The following is a 24,448-nucleotide window of genomic DNA, read 5'->3' as shown; positions in this document are numbered from 1 at the left end:
TGTTCTCTATATGTAATGTGTTATCTTAAAGTATTTTTCCTCCCTCATTTTCTTCTTAACTCTTCTTCTGGAATTCCAATGGCACATCTGTTAAATGGCTTGATAATTTCCCATGGTCACTGAAGCGCCCCTTGTTTTTTATCTTTTTTGTACTCTTTTTAAGATTGGATAATATTATTGATGTGTCTTCAGGTTCACCAGTCCTTTTCTCCCATATCCAAACTGCTATTAAGTGCATCCAGTGAAATATCATTTCAGATATTGTACTCAGTCCTAGATTTTTCCATTTAAGTTTCCGTTTCTCTGTTGGAGTACCCCATCTGATCATTGTGGCATTGTTACCTTCAAGTCCTTGAACATATCTATAATCGTTGCCTTGAAGTTGTTGTCTGCTGATCCAACGTCTGAGTCATCTCTGAGTCTGTTTCTATTGGCTATTTTTCTCTTGCCTGTAGGTTAAATTTTCCTGTTTCTTATGTGTCTAGCCATTTTGGTTGTATGTTCATCGTTGTATATAATACATAGAGACTCTGATTTCTGTTATTTTTCTCTGCAAAATGCTGAGTTTTATTATGGCAGGTTGTTATATTGCTGGCTGATCACCTTGAACTTGTGGAGTCTTGATGTTATGTTTTGTTTGGGTGGATCTGTAGGAAGCCTGAGGTATCTATCAAACTTTTCTGTCTCGGTGGGATTCAGACTCTAAAGTGTATCCCTGGAGCAGGCAGTAACTGAAATCTCTGCTCATTTCTTCCAGCCTTCTAGCTGTTGTTTTCAGATGGCCTTCTTGCAGTCTCTCCTACATATGTACCATTCAAGAGACAGTTGAGATTTGCAGGAAATTTATGTGTAGAATTTAGGGTTCCTCCTCTTGGCTTCCTCCTTAGTTATTTCCTTCCTCCACTAGCAGTCCACTGACACTGCAAAACTTTAAAACTCTAGTTTTCTGCATGAGTTCTGGCTACATCATATTGCACAGGCTAGGAATGGCTCTTGGGAACACCTATATAAACATGGATCTCACCCAGTGAGTGTGGGTTCCCTTCTTCCCAGTGTTGAATTCTCCCTAATTTGTATCTGCTTTGTGTTGCTCTTGATAGCCTTCAAATAATTGTTTTTTACAGTTTGTCCAGAGTTAATAATTGCCATCTGCAAGAGTGTTAGTCCTATACAAGTTAGTCTGCTATTACCCAAACTGGAGGTGATATTAAACTTATGGGGGTCATGGGCGCCTGGATGGCTCAGTTGGTTGATTCTGACTCTTGATTTTGGCTTAGGTCATGATCTCAGAGTCATGGGATTGAGCCTTGCATCTGGCTCCTTGCTCAGTGAGGAGTCTGCTGGAGATTCTCCCTCTCCCCTCTGTTTGCATGAGCTTCCCCCCCCCCATAAATAAATAAATAAATCTTAAAAAACAAACTTATGGGGGGTAAAACTTAAAAAATATCTGATAGGGGCGCCTGGGTGGCTCAGTTGGTTAAGCGACTGCCTTCGGCTCAGGTCATGATCCTGGAGTCCTGGGATCGAGTCCCACATCGGGCTCCCTGCTCAGTAAGGGAGCCTGCTTCTCCCTCTGACTCTCCCCCCTCTCATGTACTCTCTCTCTCATTCTCTCTCTCAAATAAATAAATCTAAAGAAAAAAAATCTGATAAATGTAACAACTGAGACTATTTAGCATGTACATACTTAGGTTTTTCTAACATGGAAGGCCAATTTATTCCTGAGTTCTGTATGTTATTTATCTAGCATTAAAATAAGTGGATTTTTGACTTAAATTATATATTCAATAAGTACCACATATTAACAGAAATTACTATGAAGAAATAATCTCAGACCCCTTCTGAGATTTGTATTGTATGTCAGTCACAATTCAGAAATGGTGTTGGTATTCAGAAATTTATCAGGTAAATTTCATAGTCCAGTCATTGTCTTGGAAAACATTGGGAATCACAGTCTTACATGCCTGTTAAGTAAGCATTGCATATGTTTGTTCAGCCGTATATGTTTGCAAAGCACAATTACTTTTGATGATTGTGCATTGTACTCATTTTATTTAACAAAATCATCATGTGCTTTCACTGGAAATTACATGGTAGTCTTTTTGTATAGATGTGTTTATATCAGTATTAAAGGTACCTACTAGTTGTATTTTCCATATAGATGTTTTCTAGCTTTCTGCTAATCTGCTAATTGGATTCCTTCTCCCTACTCCCTTATATACTGGATTATAATATACATTATACATAAACAATTCTAGGAGAGATTTCATTAATGATGCATCATTAATGTCTGACTATGGTTCAAGTGATTGGGCCTTAATGCCTAAAAATTTTGGCTTAAAATAAAACAAATTTATTCCTGACCAGTACTGCTATTTTTTCTTATTTAAAAATGTTCTCTGCTTAACCCCTCTGCTCTTTAATCTTGTGTAAGCACTTAACTCCAAAACCCGGTGTATGTCTTAAAAAATAGTTATAGTTTTTTTTTCTTAAATATCAGGGCTAGAACTACAGTAAGTAATAATACTTAGCATGATCATTTATATTATATAGGATATTTAAGTAATATCTTTCATTCCATTCAATATTTCATAGCAAAGTAGCCTCTGTGGGCACCTTGGTGGATCAGTCAGTTAAGCCTCCAACCCTTGATTTCAGCCCCGGTCGTGATCTCAGTGCCCTGATATCAGTCCCCATATTGGGCTCTGCACTTGGCAGGGAATCTGCTTGAGGATTCTCTTCTCCTTTCTCTGCCCTTCCCCCTGTTCTCTCTGTCTCTAAAATAAATAAATAAATCTTAAAAAACACACACACATACACACACAAAAAAACAAATAGCCCGTGGTAAATATTTTAACCCTTATTTTTCTGTTTTTTAAAATGCAGTAATATTGCTTTCTTTTGTGAAAGTGGTATGGTGCTTAAATTGCTGAAGGAAATGGTAATGAGAAGGTAATTAGTTAAGACTTCACCTGACTTTTCATCTGAGAATTAATATACTCTTTTTGTGAAGTGTTAAGTGTGTGGATGTCACCTTTCTTATTATATTCTCTAATTTTACATTATTGGCAAATGGGAAAAGAAGAGAAACACTTCTTGATCTTTAACTTCTAAAATACCAGTGCTTGTCAGAAGAAAAAAGATTTGTTTGAAAGAAAATTAGTGATAGCTGATATACATCAGTACTAACAGATCAATGAAAGCTTACATACATAGAGTGGGGTTGTGCACACATGCACGTGTGTGTGTAAATTATGTTATACCTGCTGAGAAGCATGTGTACTTTAAGCATTGGTAGGGATAATGACTTTTCTACACCATTATATCCCATGTCTGCCATAGTTCTTGGCTCATAACAGGTCTTCATCTTATACTTTTATCATGTACCTTAATTCACAAGTATCAGTTACCTACAGTCTGTAAGACCGTTGTGGTTTCCCTGGAGAATTTAAAGTTATGTAAAATATGATTCTTAATTTCTAAAAAGCTTATGATATAGTTGAGAAGAGTCACATTCTCATGAAAATTATGTAGTAAAGGGTAGGTAATACATGATAAATGCTTAGCCAATACTATAGAGACAGTAAGATCCACAGAAATTGGGATGTAAAATCAGTGCTGTCACAAGGAGGTATATATTGAAGAAATGAATAAGATTACATATAGATAGGATGATCAAGAGAGGCCCCATCTTAGTCATCTGTGATTCCTAATAAAGCAGAAGCCTCTGTTAGTGTATCATTGGTATTTAAGAAATGGATTTTCCTCTGATGATTATTTAAAACAACATAATCCCCTAGGGTCTTTTCCTTCCTGTCTTACATATATTTCTGTAAGGATAGAACTTTGCTTTTTGTAAAACTTTTACTTGGCTCATTTTAGGGTGTCCTGGGTTGAATTTCAGTTAGTGGCATTGATTCCTTTACTCTAATTGAAATGTTTTGAGGGAACACCAAGTTTTTCAAATACACTGGTTAAAGCTATAGATAAAATGTTTTAAGTCCTAAGAAAATGGATTAAGTTTTTATGTCTGTGATTTGTGTGTGTTTAATAGTATTTTACAAAGCAAATTCCTCTTACCCAGGATTGTTAGCTGTTTCTTCACACAGGCCTTTCCACAGTGCTTTTCCATCTAGAAAAAACTTCCATTTATACTAAGTAGTATAATATTCCTTATACTGCTTAGAAAAAAAATATGAACTTTGAAATCTCAGTTCTGCTGTTTATTTGGTATATGGTACATATTCTTTTTAGCCTTAGATTTCTATAAAATGAGAGTATTAATATCTTCCTCACAAGTTACGGTGAGGATTAAAATGAGAAAACGTGAAGATTCTGACAAAGTAAGCACTCAATATTAGCTTTTTGATTACTTTAAGTTAGTGTTACAGCATAGGTCTTTAACCATGCTGCACATTAGAATCATCCAGAGATCTTTTAATGAAACACTAAGGGCCCCACCCCACCCCAAGTTAGTTAAATCTATCTTTGCACATGGGACCCAAGCATCTGGTTTTGTTTGCTTTTAGTTTCCTGGGTAATTCTGATGCATGGTAGGTATTGAGAACCACTGGTATAGAGGGAAGGACTTTACACATAACCATTCAAGGAAACTTCCCTAAAATATTTCTTTCTGATTACTTTCAAAGGTAAAAATAAGTTGAACTTCACAACTATAGCCCCCTTTTTATTAGAAAGACTCTAAAGATTAGGGAAATTAATATCCTTGAGGTCACAAAGCAAAGCTATAATAATGGGGTAGTTAGTACTACAGTTTCTTGATTCGAATTTTATATTCTTTCTAGAAACACATTAAATACTGTGTTATATTATGAGAATAGGTAGACAGGTAAAACTATAACAATACCATCTCTGAAAGACCTCTTTAATTATGTACTTTTTTTAAAGCGTCAAAACTTGTAAACCATTTTATTCCATTTTCACAGACAGTAAACAAACCTTCCCAATGCCTCCATTTTTAAGCTAGCCTGTAATAAACTTTGATATCCTTAAGAGCTGAAGATGGTGCATTTTTAAACAGTTTAATAAATATTTAATGTCAGAAGCAAACTATGAGATCTTGGGAAGATTTCTAGATACTCTTAAGAACATTTCACTTCTGCCCTAATATTTTCAGAAGGTTTTTCCCAATCCCCACACCATTCCCAACAGTTTTAAATAGCTTCTTAAAGCAGAATGTTACACTTATTGGCGTCTTCTTATAGTCCTATAATTCACTCCATTTCATAATATTTGGAAAAGTTTTCTTTTCCCCTAGCCCACAGGACCATGAATTACTATGACTAGTCTTTAGTAGAAATAGACCTACTGTTTATTACAGACTTTCTGTATAACAGATCAGTTCTAAGCAGTTTACCTCATGATCTCCCTTAATTTTCACAATAATCTAGTCAGTTAAGTATACTATTATTTTAAGCCCATTTTACAGATGAGAAAACTGAGAAACAGAAAGATGACCTGTCACCTAAGTGGCCTGCCCAGAATATAAACTTCACACTTCACCTTTTAGTTTTTAACTTTTTGCCATTCTGCCCTATCTTTAAAACACTTTCAGTATGTGATTGGTAGATCTTTGTAGCCATAGTAAAACAATTAGAATCACCAATAAAAGTCCTAATGCAAACTGTTGTTTTTAATGCCTTCCTTTGCCCATAGGACAAAGTTTGTCTCCTTTCCAGGTCTTTCTTAGTCTGGCCTTTAATATATAGAGCTTCTTTCTAATCCTTTTACATATTCTGTACTCTAGCCAGTCTGGACTACCTAAACTGACTATACCTTGTGCTTTTCTCTGAACATGGTTTGGGCATTTGATTGTCTAGTAGTGACAAATGTGGCACTCTGTCCCAGATGGGATACACATGGGCACTGTGCATCCCAGAAATTCATTCTATAATAGTGATATTCAGTCTTGGCTTCAGTAATTTTAACACTTAGCCATCTAGCCATAATGTATAGTCAGCACATTTCTGATTTCAGTAGTTTCAAGGACAAGGGAAAAGAATATTGAAGCTAATGACTTCGATACATCTCTAAAATGCTACTAAACCTTATAGAACCAAAACAATTACACTTTTTCTCAAATCTTCCCTAATCCTACCCCACCAGGCTACTGCCTACAGATAAAAATTTGCTCCTTTTCTATATTCCTTTCCCTAAACAGATTATGTAGAGTTCTAGTTTTCAGTAGATCTTCTGTTGTTTCTGTTCCTTCTCATTTCAACTCAGCAACATTTGTGAAGCACTTAAGTTCCGAGCACTTTTGCATAGTATGTTTTTCAGCCAAGTGAAATTTTTAAACTGCCTTTAAATCCCAGCTGAAATGTCACCACCTAAAGAATTTTTCCCAGTGTCCTGAGAAGGGCCTTCTTATATCTGTGTTCTCATATCATTTTGTATTTCCTTGGTTTATGGCACTTATCACACTATAACATAACGAATTGTTTGCATCTGTCTCCCTTACCAGACTGTGAGCTCCCTCGAATTAAAAAGCTACATCTTGTTCATTTCTCTGTCCCTAGAGAACCTGAGACAGTTACTCAAACAAGCAGGTATTTAGTACAAGGGAGTTATATCACACATGCATTTAACTTTTAGGAATTTTATACTGCATGCCAAAAAGAGAAATGATTGAAATAATCAGCCAATTTCACCTGCCATTCTACCCAGTGAGTATATGCCTAGTATTGGACACATAATAGGGGCTGTGAGTCTGTTGTTCCTTCGGTCAGTTTCTGTTCCCACATGCCTCTCAAAGTGACCATCTCGTCCTTGAGTGTGATTCTCCTTTTAAAGAAACTTTTCATAAGTCATATCTCAGACACAAGCCAACTACTTCCACTGGTACTTTTTCTATTGATGGAGGAAAAGCCATCTGCATTGGATTTGAGAGGTGGTGTGTTGGTCTCTAACATGGTGATTTCCTAAGGAATTACCCAGGGTAATTTTGACTAGACTGACTTTTACTATATATCACTGACTTCAGAAACTAACCGTTTATGAACGATAGGAATGCTACGTTATACAGTTTTCCTAAATGAGCAATCTTCTGTCCTTACTCTGAATTGTTATAGTATGTTTTTATGACTCAAATCACATTTTTGCTGCTTATTTCTTAGCTGTTTGTTCATGTCTGATCTCACCAGTGAGAAAGTAAGGATCATATCTTTATACCTCTTTGTATATGGCATACAGCATATAGTACTTATAAAATAAAGACATTTTAATATGTTTTCATTATGCTAAGGTCTAAGTGAGAAATAATCCAGAAGCCGTATCTTTTAACTTAACATCCAGTGTCATCCACTTTCACTTGATACCATTTGCTAAATTTTCCTTTCCAATTACCATATTTCTTTTTTCCACAGCTCTTTCGACGTGTTGCAGCAGCTTTGCCTGGAATGGAAAGCACACAGGACAGAAGCAGAGAAGACAGTATCCTTTTTGTTTCATCTGAAAATTTGTTAACTAGTCTTTCGAGCTCCACTTGGTTGGCTAAGGAATATTATGCTATTGCCTTTTAAAGCCAGGAATTAATAGCTTAGGAGTGTAGAAGCTCCAAGATTTTCTATGGCAAAGAGATCTGGTAGTTCATGTGTACCCTTTGCGGCCTGCTGCTCACAACAGTTAATCACTGAGAAGGTTTGTGTTTACTTGCTTGATTTTTTTTTTAAGATTTAATTTAATTTATTTATTTATTTGGCAGAGAGAGCAGGAGAGCACAAGCAGTGGGAGCAGCAGAGGAGAGGGAGAAACAGGCCCCTTGTTGAGCAGGGAGCCCAATGGCTGGGCTCGATCCCAGGACCCTGGGATCATGACTTGAGCTGAAGGCAGTCGCTTAAACGACTGAGCCACCCAGGCGCCCCTACTTGCTTGATTTTTAATGAACAGGAAACTTACAAGACAAGTCTTCTGCCTTTTAATTTTGAGTCCTGTTGGCTCTAGGCTTTTCCCGTACAATATATATCATATTTTCCTCCCTTGCTTTTTCTAACATTCAAGGTTTCTGCTTGGCACAGGCAGGAAGTAGTCTGGAGTTTTATTGTGGCATCTGCTTTCAGAAACAGGACATAATGAAGCACATCTAATAATAGTTATTTTAAAGGATTTTTAATTTTAATTGTTTTATATTTACCTTTAGTGTTTTTCTGTATACATTTTTATTATGCCATAGAATTCATAGCACTTTGTGTTCAGCTTTTCCCACTGCTAAATGTTTTATGTTTTCTAAGCCTTTATTACTTTTAATAGGATAATATGTTCTACAGAGTTGAAGTCCCATCATCTATTAAATTCTCTTCCTTTGCTAGAACTCTTTTGTAGGCTATTTTCAGATTTTTATTATAGATAATTCCATAAGGAGCATCATCTTTCATCTTGTTTTTTGCTCCTGTAATTTACTTAGAACCGATTCCCATGAATAGGGCTTAACCTTATCCTGACCCTTGTTGCATATAGTAGATACAGGCAAGTTTATTTCATTTGAGCACCTCGTACAGTGAACTAGCTATATAGGAAATAATGGTTATATCCACTCTGAAACCAATAGGAATTGAAAGGGCTTGCAAGAGATGTCAGTGTTCAGAATTGGAATTGTACTTTCCCATTTATAGCTCCTTAACTTTTGTTTCAGTGATTGACATAAAACTGGAAAAGCCTCAGGAGCAACCAGTCAGTGAAGGAGGCTGCTCCTGCTAATCCCCCATGGCATCTTTAACTTTTCTCCAGAAGCTCACTGCTTTGGCCCCCTTACTCTTTCATTGACTGCAGTGTGAATATTGGCTTGAACCTTTTCCCTTCAGTAATAACGTATTGCAATTCATCATTGCTGCCTGTCTCGTGGAGATTATCTATTAGCTTCACAAGCACAAAAAAGTCAGTGTCTTCATTATTTATATTTTACAAAAAGCCAAATGATTCCAACATATTCCACTTTAAAAATTAGATACATTTTCCCAACTTTTTTTTTTCCTTTTCAATGTTATGATAATGTACTTTAAAATGATGGAAATTTTAACAGTATATGGTTTGGTTAAGGAGCAATTGTTCAAAGCAGCACTTGCCTACCTACTCGATCTCTCTGCTTTTCTCACCTCTACCTTACTGCATTCCCTATTCTTTCTCTCCCTAAAAACAAATGAGGTATGACAAAGCAGCAATCAGACCAAGCCCATTGGATCCTTCAAATTTAGCGATACCACTTGCTCGAACCTTGGGCCAGAATGTCCAAAATTATTATTGAGCAGTGATATAAATTACTTAGACTTTGAGGTCAAACCTCAACTCTCATGGTAGGCAGTGCTTGAGTAAGACAAGGGTTCTGTTGCATCTTCAAAATGAGTCCTAATGAACACACTGAGTACTTAACAAGTTAAGTGAACATAAAGTGTGTTTCAGACCAAAACAGATGACCCTTTCACATGTTAGTCTCTGGGAGAGAAGGGTAACAGTGCTTCAGAACATGTTTTTAATACTGAATTCTTCCAGTGAATTATTTCTCCCAGGATTTAAAATTGTCAAGATAAAGTTATTCTCTTTGTTTAAAAAAAAAAAAAAGAAAACTTTTGTAAGCAATAGATTTCTCTTGGGTTTTCTTTTTTCAAAAAATGCTATGTAGGCAAGGCACTATAGAAATCAAATTCCTTTAGGAAGAACCAGTGGAAGAATTTAAACTTGGCACCTTGATCAAAACTACAATAACCAGTAGAAACAATGATATCTAAAGTTTACCAACAAAAGAATCCTCAACAGAATAGCAAATACTTTGCTCAGGACATTTGAGGTCAAATTGAAAATGGAAACAGGTTTCTTATAAGCCCCTAGAGGCAGATCTGGAAAAGCATAAATAGAAGAGGGAAAGGAGAGAATGGAAATAAAACTCAATATTATGCAGATTTATGCCTTATTTTTTAGCATTTTTTTTAAATGTTGGTTTTGCTTTTTATTAGGTCTGTATAGTTTGGTTAATTAACCAGTGATTTAGTTTTATATTTAAGCTAAAATTAATCTTTTTTCTTTGGTGATATTTATTTCTTTGCCTTTTTTAAACTACTTTCAATTTTTAGGTTTTTGTCTAGTCTGTTCAGAGCTTCATCACCATGGCAATATATATTTCCCTTAAAACACGGTAAACAAATATACTAGGAGTGCACCATTTTAATCTTTACTAGTTATTGTGAGATTGCTGTGTAAGTTAATAAACACATTTGTAAATACATTGTTTGCAGGAAGAAAATTTCTGAGTTACAGCTCAGGAAAAGTCTGCTGAATTTACGTTGTAAGCATTACTTAACACAGTATAAAAATGAAAAGACAACAAAAAATAATTCATACTTCTTCATCCCCTCATTGCAACAAAACCCTTAACTGGGAGAACCTTATTCCCCTCTCCTTCCTCTTCCTTCTCCAATTCCCACTTATTGTCACCTTGTAATATTCAGAGAGCACTTGGATTATGGTTCTGAATAGAGAAATGCTTTCAGATAATCATTTAGCCCACATACCACTAACTTGTACTCAAAGATGGGATGGAGTTGTAAAGTGCTTTTATATAATACAATATTATTGTTAAAGACGAGGGTTGACTCTTTTGTTTTATTTTGACATGGCATGTCCTGAAATAAATATCAATTCAATATGGCAGATGGGTCATATTCTTTATTTGGAAGAAGTTGTGATTTCTGACATGGGGGTGATTGTCTTCCTACACTGTAGTGTTTGACTCTTTTTATGTATCTTTAAAACAGTAACCAGTTATGCTGCTTTTTAATATTGGTCCTTTTATTTGGCTTGGGGTTCTTCAACTGAAGCAGTGAAGTGTGTTCATAGTCCAGATTTTTTTTTAATAAACAATTTTGCTGCCAAAAATATATAAATAAAACACAAACGAAAGTTTTAATTACTGACTTGGTTTTCTATTCCTGCCAAGGTAGTAAATTAGCATGAGTTTCCTACTTCCTCCTTAGAACTGTAAAGGGAACTTGAAATCCAGAAAAATAACAAAACAACAATAAGAAACCCCTGGAATTTCAACTGTTCAGAATGAGGGAGAGTGGCTACAACTTGAAAGACAGGGCCACTGGTGGAGGCAATAATATAATATATTAAGAAACTTGGTTTAAGTTCTGCTTTTGCCTCCTCCTAACCCACTTTGTCCTAGAGACAGGGACAGCAAACTACTGCCCTCCCACGAAATCCATCCTGCTTCATGTTTTTAAATTAAGTTTTATTGGAACTCACTACAAAGGTGGAGTTGAGTAGTTGTGACAGACCTTATTGCCCCAAAAGCCAAAAATATTTACTCTCTGGCCCTTTACAGAAAAAGGGCCAACTCTTGCCTTGGCACAAATGATAGCTGTTTCCCTTACAGAAAGGGAGGCCACAGGTCAGACTACTGGTACAGTGTCCACAGGGGTAAAATATCAGGGCCGTATAAAATCCCTGATAAATTAAGAGTTGATAAAATGGGGGGTGGGGAGAGGACCTGCCTGCCTTAGGCCTTTCACTCTCTTAACCCTTCCCTTTAAAAAATTCAGTTAGTGGTCTGTAATCCAGGTCGCTGCCTCCTCCAAGAGCTGCTGCTTTCTAAACTAGTTTAAAGGTAAGTCTTTCTAAAAAAAACTGTGGTTTGGTGGGATGTGACTGAATGGGAGCAATTACATGTGGTTTTGTGGTTCCTGCAACACTGTCCCACAGTTTGTCCCCTCCGTTCCTAAAACACTTGACATTCTGGTCTTTGACCCTTGCCCATTATACCTTCTCAGACTTGTAACACATACCCCCAGGAGAATTTGGACCCACAAGCCAGAATAGTTGGCTGAAACTGTCTCAAAAGAAAAAGTGAATATCATCTGAACCAGAAATATTTGAAAAGGCCAAAAATTTTAGAGAAGATATTAGCAATATGGAACAAGAATCATAAAATAAATATAACTATTAAGTGTGGAAAAATATAATAGTTGAAATAACACATGCGATCAATGGTAGACTACATTCCACTGATGAGAACATTAAAATGAGCTCTTTCCCTAGAAAGCAAAGAAATAGAAAAGATAGGATAATGGTATACTTAACATCTGGTAGCAATTCCAGAAAGATAAAACAAGAAGAACCTCAAGTACTGAAAATGAAGATAGTATTTATGATAACCATCCGCATATCTTGTGAATGCAGCTTCTTAAAATGGTTCCTGATCCCTGCCTCCTGGGTGTCATGCCTTTGTACAGTCCTTTTCTCCTAAGTGTAGGGTGAACCTGATAACTTGCTTCTAAGGAATAGAATACAGCAAAAACAAGATGTCACTTTGAAGATTGTGTTATGAAAAACACTTGTTTTGTCAATCTCTCTGACTTATTTGCCTCAGTGCAGCAGTCTGCTATGTTGTGAGCTCCCTGTGGAGAGGCCCACGTAGTAAAGAGCTGACAGCAGGCTCCGGCAAGTGAGGAACTAATGTCCTCAGTAAAACAGACTGCAAGGAACTGAATGAAAAACAAGCCACAGACAGAAAATACTTGCAAATTTCATGCTTGATAAAGGGCCAGTATTCAGAATATATGAAGAACTCTCTTACTTGACAGGAAAACAATTCAATGAAAAGGTAGAAAATTTGGCCAGACATTTCACTAAAGAAGATACACAAATGGCAAAAAAGACATGAAGAACGTTTGACATCATTAATTAGAGAAATGCAAATTAAAACCACAGCAAAATACCGCTACGCACATATTTAGACAGACAAATTTTAAAAGACTGACCTTATCAAGTGTAGGTGAAGATAAGTGACTGGACCTCTCATACACAGCTAATATGAGATTGTGAAAAAATAGTTTGGCAGTTTTTTAGAAAGTTAAACATACACTTACATAACATAGCTATCCATGCGTAAGTATTTACCCACAAGAAATGAAAGCATGTGGGGCGCCTGGGTGGCTCAGTCGTTAAGCGTCTGTCTTTGGCTCAGGTGATGATCCCAGGGTCCTGGGATCGAGTCCCGCGTCGGGCTCCCTGCTCAGCGGGAAGCCTGCTTCTCCCTCTCCCACTCCCCCTGCTTGTGTTCTCTCTCTCACTGTGTCTCTATCAAATAAATAAAATCTTAAAAAAAAAATGAAAGCATGTGTCTATGTGAAGACTTGCACACAAATACTCATAGCTTGTATTAGCCAAGAACTGGGAACAATCCAAATGTCCACCAAAAGGTGAATATATAAACATGATAGATGGCATATGCAGTGAAGCAGAATAAACTTGATACATGAATCTCAATATAACCTAAGTGAAAAAAGTTGGACCAAAAAGTACATATTTTATGTTTTCATTTATGTAAAATTCTAGGAAGTGTAAACTATTCAAAACTCTCAATTTCAGCCCTTAGTAATCTATTCTGCTTTCTGTCTCTGAATTTGCCTATTCTAGGTACCACGTGTAAATGAAATTATACAGTATCTGTCCTTTATATTGGGCTTCTTTCACTTAACATGTTTTCAGTGTTCATCCATGTTGTAGCATGTACCAGAATTTCATTCCTTTTTATGGTGGAATAAAAGTCCAAATTATGTATATACTACATTTTGTTTATACATTCATCTGTTGGTAGACACTTGGTTTGTTTCCACCTTCTGGCTGTTTTAAATAATGCTGACAAGAATGTTGGTATACAAGTACCTGTTTGAGTCCCTATTTTCAGTTTTTTTTGGTACAAACCTAGAGGTAGAATTGCTGGATCATATAATTCTATGTTTATGTATCTTTTTGAGGAAATGCCAAACTGCTTTCCACAGCAGCTGCACCATTTTACATTCCTACCAGCAATGACTGTATCAGGGTTCCAATTTTTCCACATCCTCATCAACACCTTTTATGTTCTGATTTTTTTGATAATAGTCATCCTTACGGGTGTATAGTGATCTATTCCATTGTGATTTTGATTTGCATTTCCCTAATGACTAGTAATGTTAAGCATGCTTCCTGGCCATTTGTAGAATTTCTTTGGAGAAATGTCTTCAGTCCTTTGCCCATTTTTAAATTGGGTTGCTTATTGTGTTGTTGAGTTATAGGAGTTCTTTAGGTATTAATTCTGTAATAGATCTATGGATTTACAAATACTCTATCTCATTCTGTGGGTTTTCTTTTCACTAGAGTCCTGTGATGCATAAAAGTTTTAAATTTTGATCATTCAGTTATTTTTTTTTCTGCCTGTGCTTTTGGTGTTCTATGTAAGAAATCATTGCCAAATCAATGTCATAAAGATTTTCTCCTGTGTTTTATTTTATGAGTTTTATACTTTTAGCTCTTGGGTTTAAGTCTTTGATCCATTTTGAGTTAATTTTGTATACTGTGTAAGATAAGGGCCCAACTTTATTCTTTTGCATGTGGATATCTTTTCCCCAGCAACATTTGTCAAAAAGACTGTCCTTTCCGCGTTGAATGAATGGTCTTGGCACTCTTGAAAATCAATTGTCCATATGTTTAAGTTTATTTCTGGGTTGTCTATTCTGTTCCATTTGTCTATATGTCTGTCCTTATGCTGGTACTATACTGTTTTGATTACTGTCGCTTTGTAGTAAGTTTAGAAGTCTGGAAATGTGAGTACTGTACTGCAACTTGTTCTGATTGCTTTGGGTAGTATTGTTATCTCGCTATTAAATCCTCCAGTCCGTGAACACAGGATGTCCTTCTGTCTTAGTCCATTGGGCTGTGATAAAATACCAGACTCGGTAACTAATAAACAACAGAAAATTTATTATCCATATAGCTCTGGAGCCTGCAAAGTCCAAAAGCAAGGCACTAGCATGGTCACCTTCTGGTGAGGGCCCTTTTCCTGATTCATTGCTAGCTCCTTGCTGTGTTCTCCTGTGGTGGAAGGAGCGAGGGATCTCTCTGGAGCCTGGAGCCCCGTTTATAAAGGCACTAATACCATTCATGGGGGCTTCACCCTCATGATGTTAGCACCTCCCAAGCCCCACCTACTAAACCATCACCTTTGGGAGGATTTCAGTATATGAATTTTGGAGGGACACAAACATTCAGACCATAACATTCTGCCTCCGACCCCAAAATTCATGTCCTCATATGCAAAATACATTGATTCCATCCCAAGGCCCCCAGAGTCTTAACCTGTTCCAGTGTCAACTTCAGAGTCTCCAAAGTCTAAGTCCAAAGTCTCCTCTAAATCAGATATAAGTGAGGGGCGACTGGGTGGCTCAGTCCTTAAGCATCTGCCTTCGGGGCTCAGGTCATGATCCCACAGTCCTGGGACCGAGCCCTGCATTGGGCTCCCTGCTTGGCGGGAAGCTTGCTTCTCCCTCTCCCACTCCCCCTGCTTGTGTTCCCTCTCTTGCTGTGTCTCTCTCTGTCAAATAAATAAAAAAAATCTTCTAAAAAAAAATCAGATATGGGTGAGACTCAAGGCAGATTCATCCTAAGGCAATGGGTCTCCAGCTGTGAACCTGGGGAAGTCACTGCTTCCAAAATACAATGATGGGACAGGCACAGGATGAACACTCCCAATCCAAAAGGGAGAAATTAAAAAAAAAAAAAAAAGGAGTAATAGGTTCCTAGCAAGTCCAAAACATTAAGGCACACTGAGGCAGGGTTCTGCATTCTGGAATAATGGGTGGCTCTGCCCCAGTTCTCATAGGTTGGAGTCTGGTACCTGTGGCTCTCTGGAGGTGGAATCTCACCCCAGTGTCTACTGGTTTGGTGTTTTGAACGTAGTCTTGCCCCCATGGCTCCACTGGGCATTGCCCTAGTGGGAGTTGTCTGCTATGGCCTGACTCCAAAGCAGACCTCAATCTGGATTGCATTCCACAGGCTCCTGGACAATCCATTCTTTGGAAATTAGGTGAAGATAGTCACACCTGGCACTGTGGATGCTACCAAGATTTATCATTTGTGCCCTCTGAAGGGGATGCCACTGGAGCCTGCCCTACTCCTAAGGCAGCTGAAGTGCTATGCGCTGGAATTTGGGGAGCAGAGCCTGCTACGTGAAGGGGTGCCTGGCGTTGGAGATCTCCTTTGAAATCCTGCCCTGCAGGCCCATGCTATCTGCAACTGCAATGGGAGGGCCAGCCCTGAAGATTTCTGAAATGCCTTAGAAGTCATACTTTTATTGCTTTGGAGGATATGTCCTGGCTTCTGTTTAGATGGCCAATAAATTCTTAGCTTCTGTGAGATGGTAGTCTCACACCAATCTTATCAAATCTAGCCACACCCTTCATGTACTCTCCAGAAATTAGCTTTCTTATTCTTTCAATACTGATAGGCTGAGAATTTTCTAAATTTTAAATTTCTGCTTTCCTTTTGATTAAGAATTCCACTTTTAGGAATTGTTGAATCATTACTTAGTGCTCATCACGATAAGTGTACTCTGAAACTAATATAACACTATATGTCAATTATATTTCAAATAAAAAACAGAAGTAGATATAAGTGTAGAACAAACTTGTTTGGGGGATAGGCAAAATAGTTGAATGGGATTAAGAAATACAAACTTTATATAATTCACAGGGATGAAAAGTACAGGGTAGGAAATATAGTCAATAATATTGTAATAACTTAGTATGATGACAGATGGTAACCACATTTGTGAGCATTTTGTAATGCATATGATTGTTGAATCACTATGTTATACACCTGAAACTTATAATAGTGTATGTCAATTATGCAATTAAAAAATAATTCCACCTTTAAATCCTTTCTCTTACATTTTACTGTAAGCATTCAAGAGAAGTCAAGCTACTCCTTCAGCATTTTGCTTAGAAATTCCTTCAGCCAAATATCAATTTATCACACACAAGTTCTACCTTCCACAAAAAACTAGGACATGAACACAATTCAGCCAAGCTCTTGGGCACCTTATATTAAGGATTGCCTTTTCTCTGTCAGAGACCGTATCAGAATGGCCTTTTCCATCCGTATTTCTACCACTACTCCGGTCACAACTGCTTAAGTATCCTCTAAGACTGAAGCTTTCTCTATAGCTCTTACCTTCTCCTGAGCCATCAAGAGAATTATCCTTAACAATCCATTCACGGCAATCAATGTAGGCTTTTTCTAGCATGCACCTCCAAACTCTTCCAACCTCAGCCCATTACCAAGTTCCAAAGCCACTTCCGCATTTTTAGGTATTGGTTTTAGGAGCAATCCCACTTCTTGGTACCAATTTTTCTTAGTCCTTTCGGGCTGCTCTAAGAAAATACCACAGACTGGGTAGCTTATAAGCAGCAGATATTTATTGCTCACAGTTCTGGAGCCCAGAAGTCCGATGAAATTAGGGTGCCAGCATAGTCATGTGAGGCCTCTTTTGGGTCACAGACTTCTTGTGGTATACTCACATGGCAGAAAGGGCAAAGGATCTCTGTGGAGCCTCTTTTATAAAGTCACTAATCCCATTCATGAGGGCTCCACCCTCATGATTTAAGGACCTCCCTAAGCTCCACCTAGGAATACCATCACCTTCGGGGGATTAAGATTTCAGTGTATGAGTTTTGAGGTAGACAAACATTCAGACCATAACACATTGCATTTATTTACATCTTTAACTTCTTTCAGCAGTGTCTTAGTTTTCAGCATACAAGTCTTTCATGTCCTTGGTTGTTAGGTTTATTCCTAATTATTTTATTCCTTTTGGTGCTATTGTAAGTGGCATCTTTTTAATTTCCTTTTTGGATTGTTCAGTGCTAGTGTATAAAATGCAACTGATTTTTATGTTGATTTTATATCCTGCAACTTTGCTAAATTTGTCTCATTAGGTCTAACAATTTTTTTGTGGAATATTTAGGGTTTTTAACATACAGTTGATCCTTGAACAATGCAGGGGTTAAGGGCACTGACTCCTGTGCAGTCAAAAATCTGCATATAAGAAACAAGTGTTGGTGAGGGTGTGGAGAAAAAGGAACCCTCATGCACTGCTGGTAGGAATGCAAACTGGTGCAACTACTGTGGAAGACAGTATGGAGTTTCCTCAAAAAGTTAAAAATAGAACTACCTTGTGATCCAGTTATTACACTACTGCCTATTTACCCAAAGAATACGAAAACACTAATTCAAAGGGATACAAGTACCCCTGTGTTTATTGCAGCATTATTTACGATAGCTAAACTATGGAAACAGCCTAAGTGTCCATCGACAGATGAATGGATAAAGAAGTGATACATATGATACACACACACACACACACACACACACACATACAATGGAATATTAGCCATAAAAAGAATGAAATCTTGCCATTTGCAACAACATGGATGGAACTAAAGAATAAAATGCTAAGTGAAATTAGAGAAAGACAAATACCATATGATTTCACTCATATGTGGGATTTAAGAAACAAAACAAACAGAAAAAAAGAAACAAAAAACCAGACTCTCATCTATGGAGAACAAACCGATGGTTATCAGAGGGGAGGTGCGTGGGGTAATGGGTGAAACAGGTGATGGGGATTAAGGAGTGCCCTTGTGGTGAACAGCACTGGGTAGTGTACAAAATTATTGAATCACTATATTGTACACCTGAAAACAATATAACACTGTATGTTAACTATATTGGAATTAAAGAAAATCTGCATATAACTTTTGAGTCCCCAAAAACTTAACTACAAATACTGTTGACCAGAAGGCATACCAATAACATAGCCAATTAACACATATTTTGCATGTTGTTGGTATTATATGTTGTATTCTTACAATAAGGCAAGCTAGAGAAAAAATGTTAAAATCATAAGGAAGAGAACATATATTTACAGTACTGTACTGTATTTATTTGAAGAAAATCTGCATGTAAGTGGACCCATGCAAACCTGTGTTGTTCAGGGTCAACTGTATGAGATCATGTCATCTGTAAACAGAGATGATTTATTCTATTCCAATTTGGATGCCTTTATTTCTTTTTCTAGCCTAATTCCTCTGGCTACAACTCCCAGTACTATGTTGAATACAAGTGACAAAAGTGGGCATTCTGTCTTCTTTCTGATCTTAAGGGAAACCTCACTTTGTTTTCTATAGTTAAGAGTCAGTTTCTGGTTTGTCTCTTTTTTTCTTTGTTTTGTTTCTTGAATTCCACATATGAGTGAAGTCCTATGGTATTTGTCTTTCTCTGACTGACTTTTTAAAAAAGATTTTATTTATTGTTTGTTTGAGAGTGAATGGGTGGAGGGCAGAGGGAGAGGGAGAGATTACCAAGCAAACTCTGCACCCTGCAGGGAGCCTGATGCAGCGCCCGATCCCATGACCCCGAGATCCCAACCTGAGGCGAAACCAAGAGTCAGATGCTCAACCAACTGAGACAACCAGGCCCCCCTCTGACTGACTTATTTTACTTAGCATTATACTCTCTAGATCCATCCATGTCGTTGCAGATGGCAACATTTCAATCTTTTTTTATGACGGAGTAATAGTCCATTGTGTATATATACCACATCTTTATCCATTCAACAATCAGTGGACACTTAGGCTGCTTCCATAGTTTGGCTATTGTAAATAATGCTGCAATAAACATAGGGGTACCTGTATCCCTTTGAATTCTTGTTATATATTCTTTGGGTAAATAGCCAGTGGTGTGATTATTGGATCATAGGGTAGTTCTATTTTTAATTTTTTGAGGAAGCTCCTTACTGTCTTCCACAGTAGCTGCACCAGTTTGTATTCCCACCAGCAGTGTACGAGGTTTCCTTTTTCTCCACATCCTCACCAACACTTGCTTTTTTGTGTTTTTTATTTTAGCCATTCTGACAGGTATGAGGTGATATCTCATTGTGGTTTTGATTTGCATTTCCCGGATGATTAGTGATGTTGAGCAGTTTTTCATGTTTCTTTGGGCCATCAGTGTGGCTTCTTTGGGGAAATACCTGTTCCTTTTTTTTGCTCATTTTTAACTGGATTATTTGGGGTTTTTGGTGTTGAGTTTTGTAAGTTCTTTATATATTTTGGATACTAGCCCTTTATTGGATATGTCTCTCCCATTCAGTAGGTTGTCTTTTGGTTTTGATTGTTTCCTTTGCTGTACAGAAGGTTTTTATTTTGATGTAGTCTCAATAGTTTATTTTTGCTTTTGTTTCCCTTGCCTCAGAAAACATATCTAGAAAAATATTGCTGTGGTCAATGTCAGAGAAAATACTTCCTACAGTCTCTTTTAGAATTTCTATGGTTTCAGGTCTCATATTTAGGTCCTTAATCCATTTTGAGTTTAATAATTCTTTAAGTGTTTGGTAGAATTCACCACTGAAGCCATCTAGTTATGGGCTTTTCTTTATTGGGAGGTTTTTGATCATTGATTTGATCTACTTACTAGTCATAGATCTATTCAAATTTTCTATTTCTTTATGAATCATTTTGATAGGCTATATGGAGTTTGCCGATTTCCTCTTGGTCATCCAATTTGTTGGTGTACAATTGTTCACAGTATTCTTTTATAACTGTTTTTATTTCTGTATAATCGGTAGTGATTTCCCCAGTTTCATCTCTGAGTCTAGTAATTTGAGTCTTTCCTCTTTTTTTTCTAGGATTTTATTTATTTATTTGACAGAGAGAGACACAATGAGAGAGGGAACACAAGCAGGGGGAGTGGGAGAAGGAGAAGCAGGCTTCCCACTGAGCAGGGAGCCTGATGCGGGGATCCGCCCCAGGAACCCGGGATCATGACCTGAGCTGAAGGCAGACGCTTAATGACTGAACCGCCCAGGTGCCCTCTGAGTCTTTCCTCTTTTTTCATGAGTCTTTTTTTTTTTTAATTAGCTAAAGGTTTGTCAAAAATTTTTTTAAGATTTTATTTATTTATTTGACAGAGAGAGACACAGCGAAAGAGGGAACACAAGCAGGGGAAGTGGGAGAGGGAGAAGCAGGCTTCCTGCAGAGCAGGAAGCCCGATGTGGGGCTTGATCCCAGGACTCTGGGCCCATGACCTGAGCCAAAAGCAGATGCTTAATGACTGAGCCACCCAGGCGTCCCTAAAGGTTTGTCAATTTTGTTGATCTCAAAGAACCAACTTTTGGTTTCATTGAATGTCTCCATTTTCTTTTCTTTTTTTTATGGTCTTTTTAAAATTCTTTTTATTTTTTAAATTAACATACAATGTATTATTTGTTTCAGAGGTACAGGTCTGTGATTCATCAGTCTTACACAATTCACAGCACTCACCATAGCACATACCCTCCCCAATGTCCATCACCCAGCCACCCCATCCCTCCCACCCCCCACCACTCCAGCAACCCTCAGTTTGTTTCCTGAGATTATGAGTCTCTTATTCTTTGTCTCCCTCTCTGGTTTCATCTTGTTTTCATTTTTCCCTCCCTTCCCCTATGATCCTCTGTCTTGTTTCTCAAATTCCTCATATCAGTGACATCATATGATACTTGTCTTTGACTGACTTATTTCACTTAGCATAATACCCTATAGTTCCATCCATGTCATTGCAAACGGCAAGATTTCATTTTTTTGATGGCTGCATAATAATCCATTGTGTGTGTATATGTATATATATATATATATATACCACATCTTCTTTATCCATTCATCTGTTGATAGACATCTAGGCTCTTTCCGTAGTTTGGCTATCGTGGACATTGCTGCTATAATCATTGGGGTGCATGTGCCCCTTCGGATCACTACATTTGTATCTTTGGGGTAAATACCCAGCAGTGCAATTGTGGGTCTTAGGGTAGCTCTGTTTTCAACTTTTTGAGGAACCTCCATACTGTTTCCAGAGTGGCTGCACCAGCTTGCATTCCCACCAACAATGTAGGAGGGTTCCCCTTTCTCCGCATCCTTGCCAACATCTATCGTTTCCTGACTTGTTAATTTTAGCCATTCTGACTGGTGTGAGGTTGTATCTTATTGAGGTTTTGATTTGGATTTCCCTGATGCCAAGCAATGTTGAGCACTTTTTCATGAGTCTGTTGGCCATTTGGATGTCTTCCTTGCAGAAATGTCTGTTCGTGTCTTCTACTCATTTCTTGATTGGATTATTTGTTCTCTGGGTGTTGAGTTTGATAAGTTCTTTATAGATTTTGGATACTAGTCCTTTATCTGATATTTCATTTGCAAATATCTTTTTCCATTCTGTCGGTTGTCTCTTGGTTTTATTGACTGTTTCCTTTATTGTGCAAAACCTTTTTACCTTGATGAAGTCCCAATAGTTCATTTTTGCCCTTGCTTCCCTTCCCTCTAGTGCTGTTTCTAGGAAAAAGTTGCTGCGGCTGAGGTCAGAGAGGTTGCTGCCTGTGTTCTCAAGGATTTCGATGGATTCCTGTCTCACATTGAGGTCTTTCATCCATTTTGAGTCTATTTTTGTGCGTGGTGTAAGGAAATGGTCCAGTTTCATTCTTCTGCATGTGGCTGTCCAATTTTCCCAACACCATTTGTTGAAAAGACTTTTTTCCATTGGACATTCTTTCCTGCTTTGTCGAAGATTAGTTGACCATAGAGTTGAGAGTCCATTTCTGGGCTCTCTGTTCTGTTCCATTGATCTATGTGTCTGTTTTTTTGCCAGTACCATACTGTCTTGATGATTACAGCTTTGTAATAGAGCTTGAAATCCGGAATTGTGATGCCACCAGCTTTGCTTTTCTTTTTCAACATTCTTCTGGCTATTCGGGGTCTTTTCTGGTTCCATACAAATTTTAGGATTATTTGTTCCATTTCTTTGAAAAAAGTGGATGGTATTTTTTTTTAAAAGATTTTATTTATTTATTTGACAGAGAGACAGTGAGAGAAGGAACACAAGCAGGGGGAGCGGGAGAGGGAGAAGCAGGCTTCCCGCGGAGCAGGGAGCCCGACATGGGACTCAATCCCAGGACCCTGGGATCATGACCCGAGCCAAAGGCAGCCGCTTAACAACTGAGCCACCCAGGCGCCCAAGTGGATGGTATTTTGATAGGGATTGCATTAAATGTATAGATTGCTCTAGGTAGCATAGACATTTTCACAGTATTTGTTCTTCCAATCCATGAGCATGGAATGTTTTTCCATTTCTTTGTGTCTTCCTCAATTTCTTTCATGAGTGCTTAATAGTTTTCTGAGTACAGATTCTTTGCCTCTTTGGTTAGATTTATTCCTAGGTATCTTATGGTTTTGGGTGCAATTGTAAATGGGATCGACTCCTTAATTTTTCTTTCTTCTGTCTTGTTGCTAGTGTATAGAAATGCCACTGATTTCTGTGCATTGATTTTATATCCTGCCACTTTACTTGAATTCCTGTATGAGTTCTAGCAGTTTTGGGGTGGAGTGTTTTGGGTTTTCCACGTAAAGTATCATATCATCTGCAGAAAGTGAGAGTTTCACTTCTTCTTTACTGATTTGGATGCCTTTCTTTTTTTTTTTTCTTTTATTATGTTATGTTCGTCACCATACATTACATCAGTTTTGATGTAGTGTTCCATGATTCCTTCTTTGCATATAACACCTAGTGCTCAATTCAATACATGCCCTCCATTCAATACCCATCACTGGGCTAGCCCATCCCCCCACCCTCCTCTCCTCTAAAACCCTCAGTTTATTTCTCAGAGTCCATAGTCTCTCATGTTTAGTCTCCCCCTCCGATTTCCCCCCTTCATTTTTCATTTCCTACTTTTTTTTTTTAACATATAATGTATTATTTGTTTCAGAGGTACAGGTCTGTGATTCATCAGTCTTGCACAATTCACAGCACTCACCATAGCACATACCCTCCCCAGTGTCCATCACCCAGCCACCCCATCCCTCCCACCCCACCCCCACTCCAGCAACCCTCAGTTTGTTTCCTGAGATTAAGAATTCCTCATATCAGTGAGATCATATGATACATGTCTTTCTCTGATTGACTTATTTCACTTAGCATAATACCCTCTAGTTCCACCCACATCGTTGCAAATTCGGATGCCTTTTATTTCTTTTTTTGTCTGATTGCTGAGGCTAGGACATCTAGTACTATGTTGAATAACAGTGGTGATAGTGGACATCCCTGCCATGTTCCTGACCTTAGGAGAAAAGCTCTGTTTTTCCCCATGAGAATGATATTCACTGTGGGTTTTTCATAGATGGCTTTTATGATATTGAGGCATGTTCCCTCTATCCCTACAGTGTGAAGAGTTTTAGTCAAGAAAGGATGCTGTACTTTGTCCAGTGCTTTTTCTGAATCTATTGAGAGTATCATATGGTTCTTGTTCTTTCTTTTATTAATGTCTTGTATCACATTGATTGATTTGCCAACGTTGAACTTACCTTGCAACCCAGGAATAAATCTCACTTGGTCGTGGTGAATAATCCTGGTAATGTACTGTTGACTCCTATTGGTTAGTATTTTGGTGAGAATTTTTGCATCCATGTTCATCAGGGATATTGGTCTGTAGTTCTCCATTTTGATGGGGTCTTTGTCTGGTTTTGGGATCAAGGTAATGCTGGCCTCATAAAATGAGTTTGGAAGTTTTCCTTCCATTTTTGTTCTTTGGAACAGTTTCAGAAGA

At 37.7% G+C, this 24,448-nt stretch overlaps 1 protein-coding gene across 2 annotated transcripts in view; it reads left to right on the top strand.

Annotated features, from left to right (window-relative positions):
* The window catches only part of RAB6A (RAB6A, member RAS oncogene family), a 69,265-nt gene extending 58,357 nt beyond the window's left edge, over window positions 1–10,908 (top strand). For both annotated transcript variants that reach the window (XM_025848394.2, XM_025848393.2), the window contains exons 7-8: window positions 7,386–7,452; window positions 8,651–10,908. In XM_025848394.2, the coding sequence (XP_025704179.1) occupies window positions 7,386–7,452; window positions 8,651–8,715 (132 nt within the window). In that variant the 3' untranslated portion in view covers window positions 8,716–10,908. The remainder of the gene's footprint in view (window positions 1–7,385; window positions 7,453–8,650) is intronic.
* Window positions 10,909–24,448: the final 13,540 nt, after the last annotated feature.

Source organism: Callorhinus ursinus, unplaced genomic scaffold (assembly GCF_003265705.2).
Source record: "Callorhinus ursinus isolate GAN/ISIS: 27379988/994484 unplaced genomic scaffold, GSC_fseal_2.0 scaffold35, whole genome shotgun sequence".
NCBI classification, from domain to species: Eukaryota; Metazoa; Chordata; class Mammalia; order Carnivora; family Otariidae; genus Callorhinus; species Callorhinus ursinus.
This window is presented reverse-complemented; position numbering and strand designations above follow the sequence as displayed.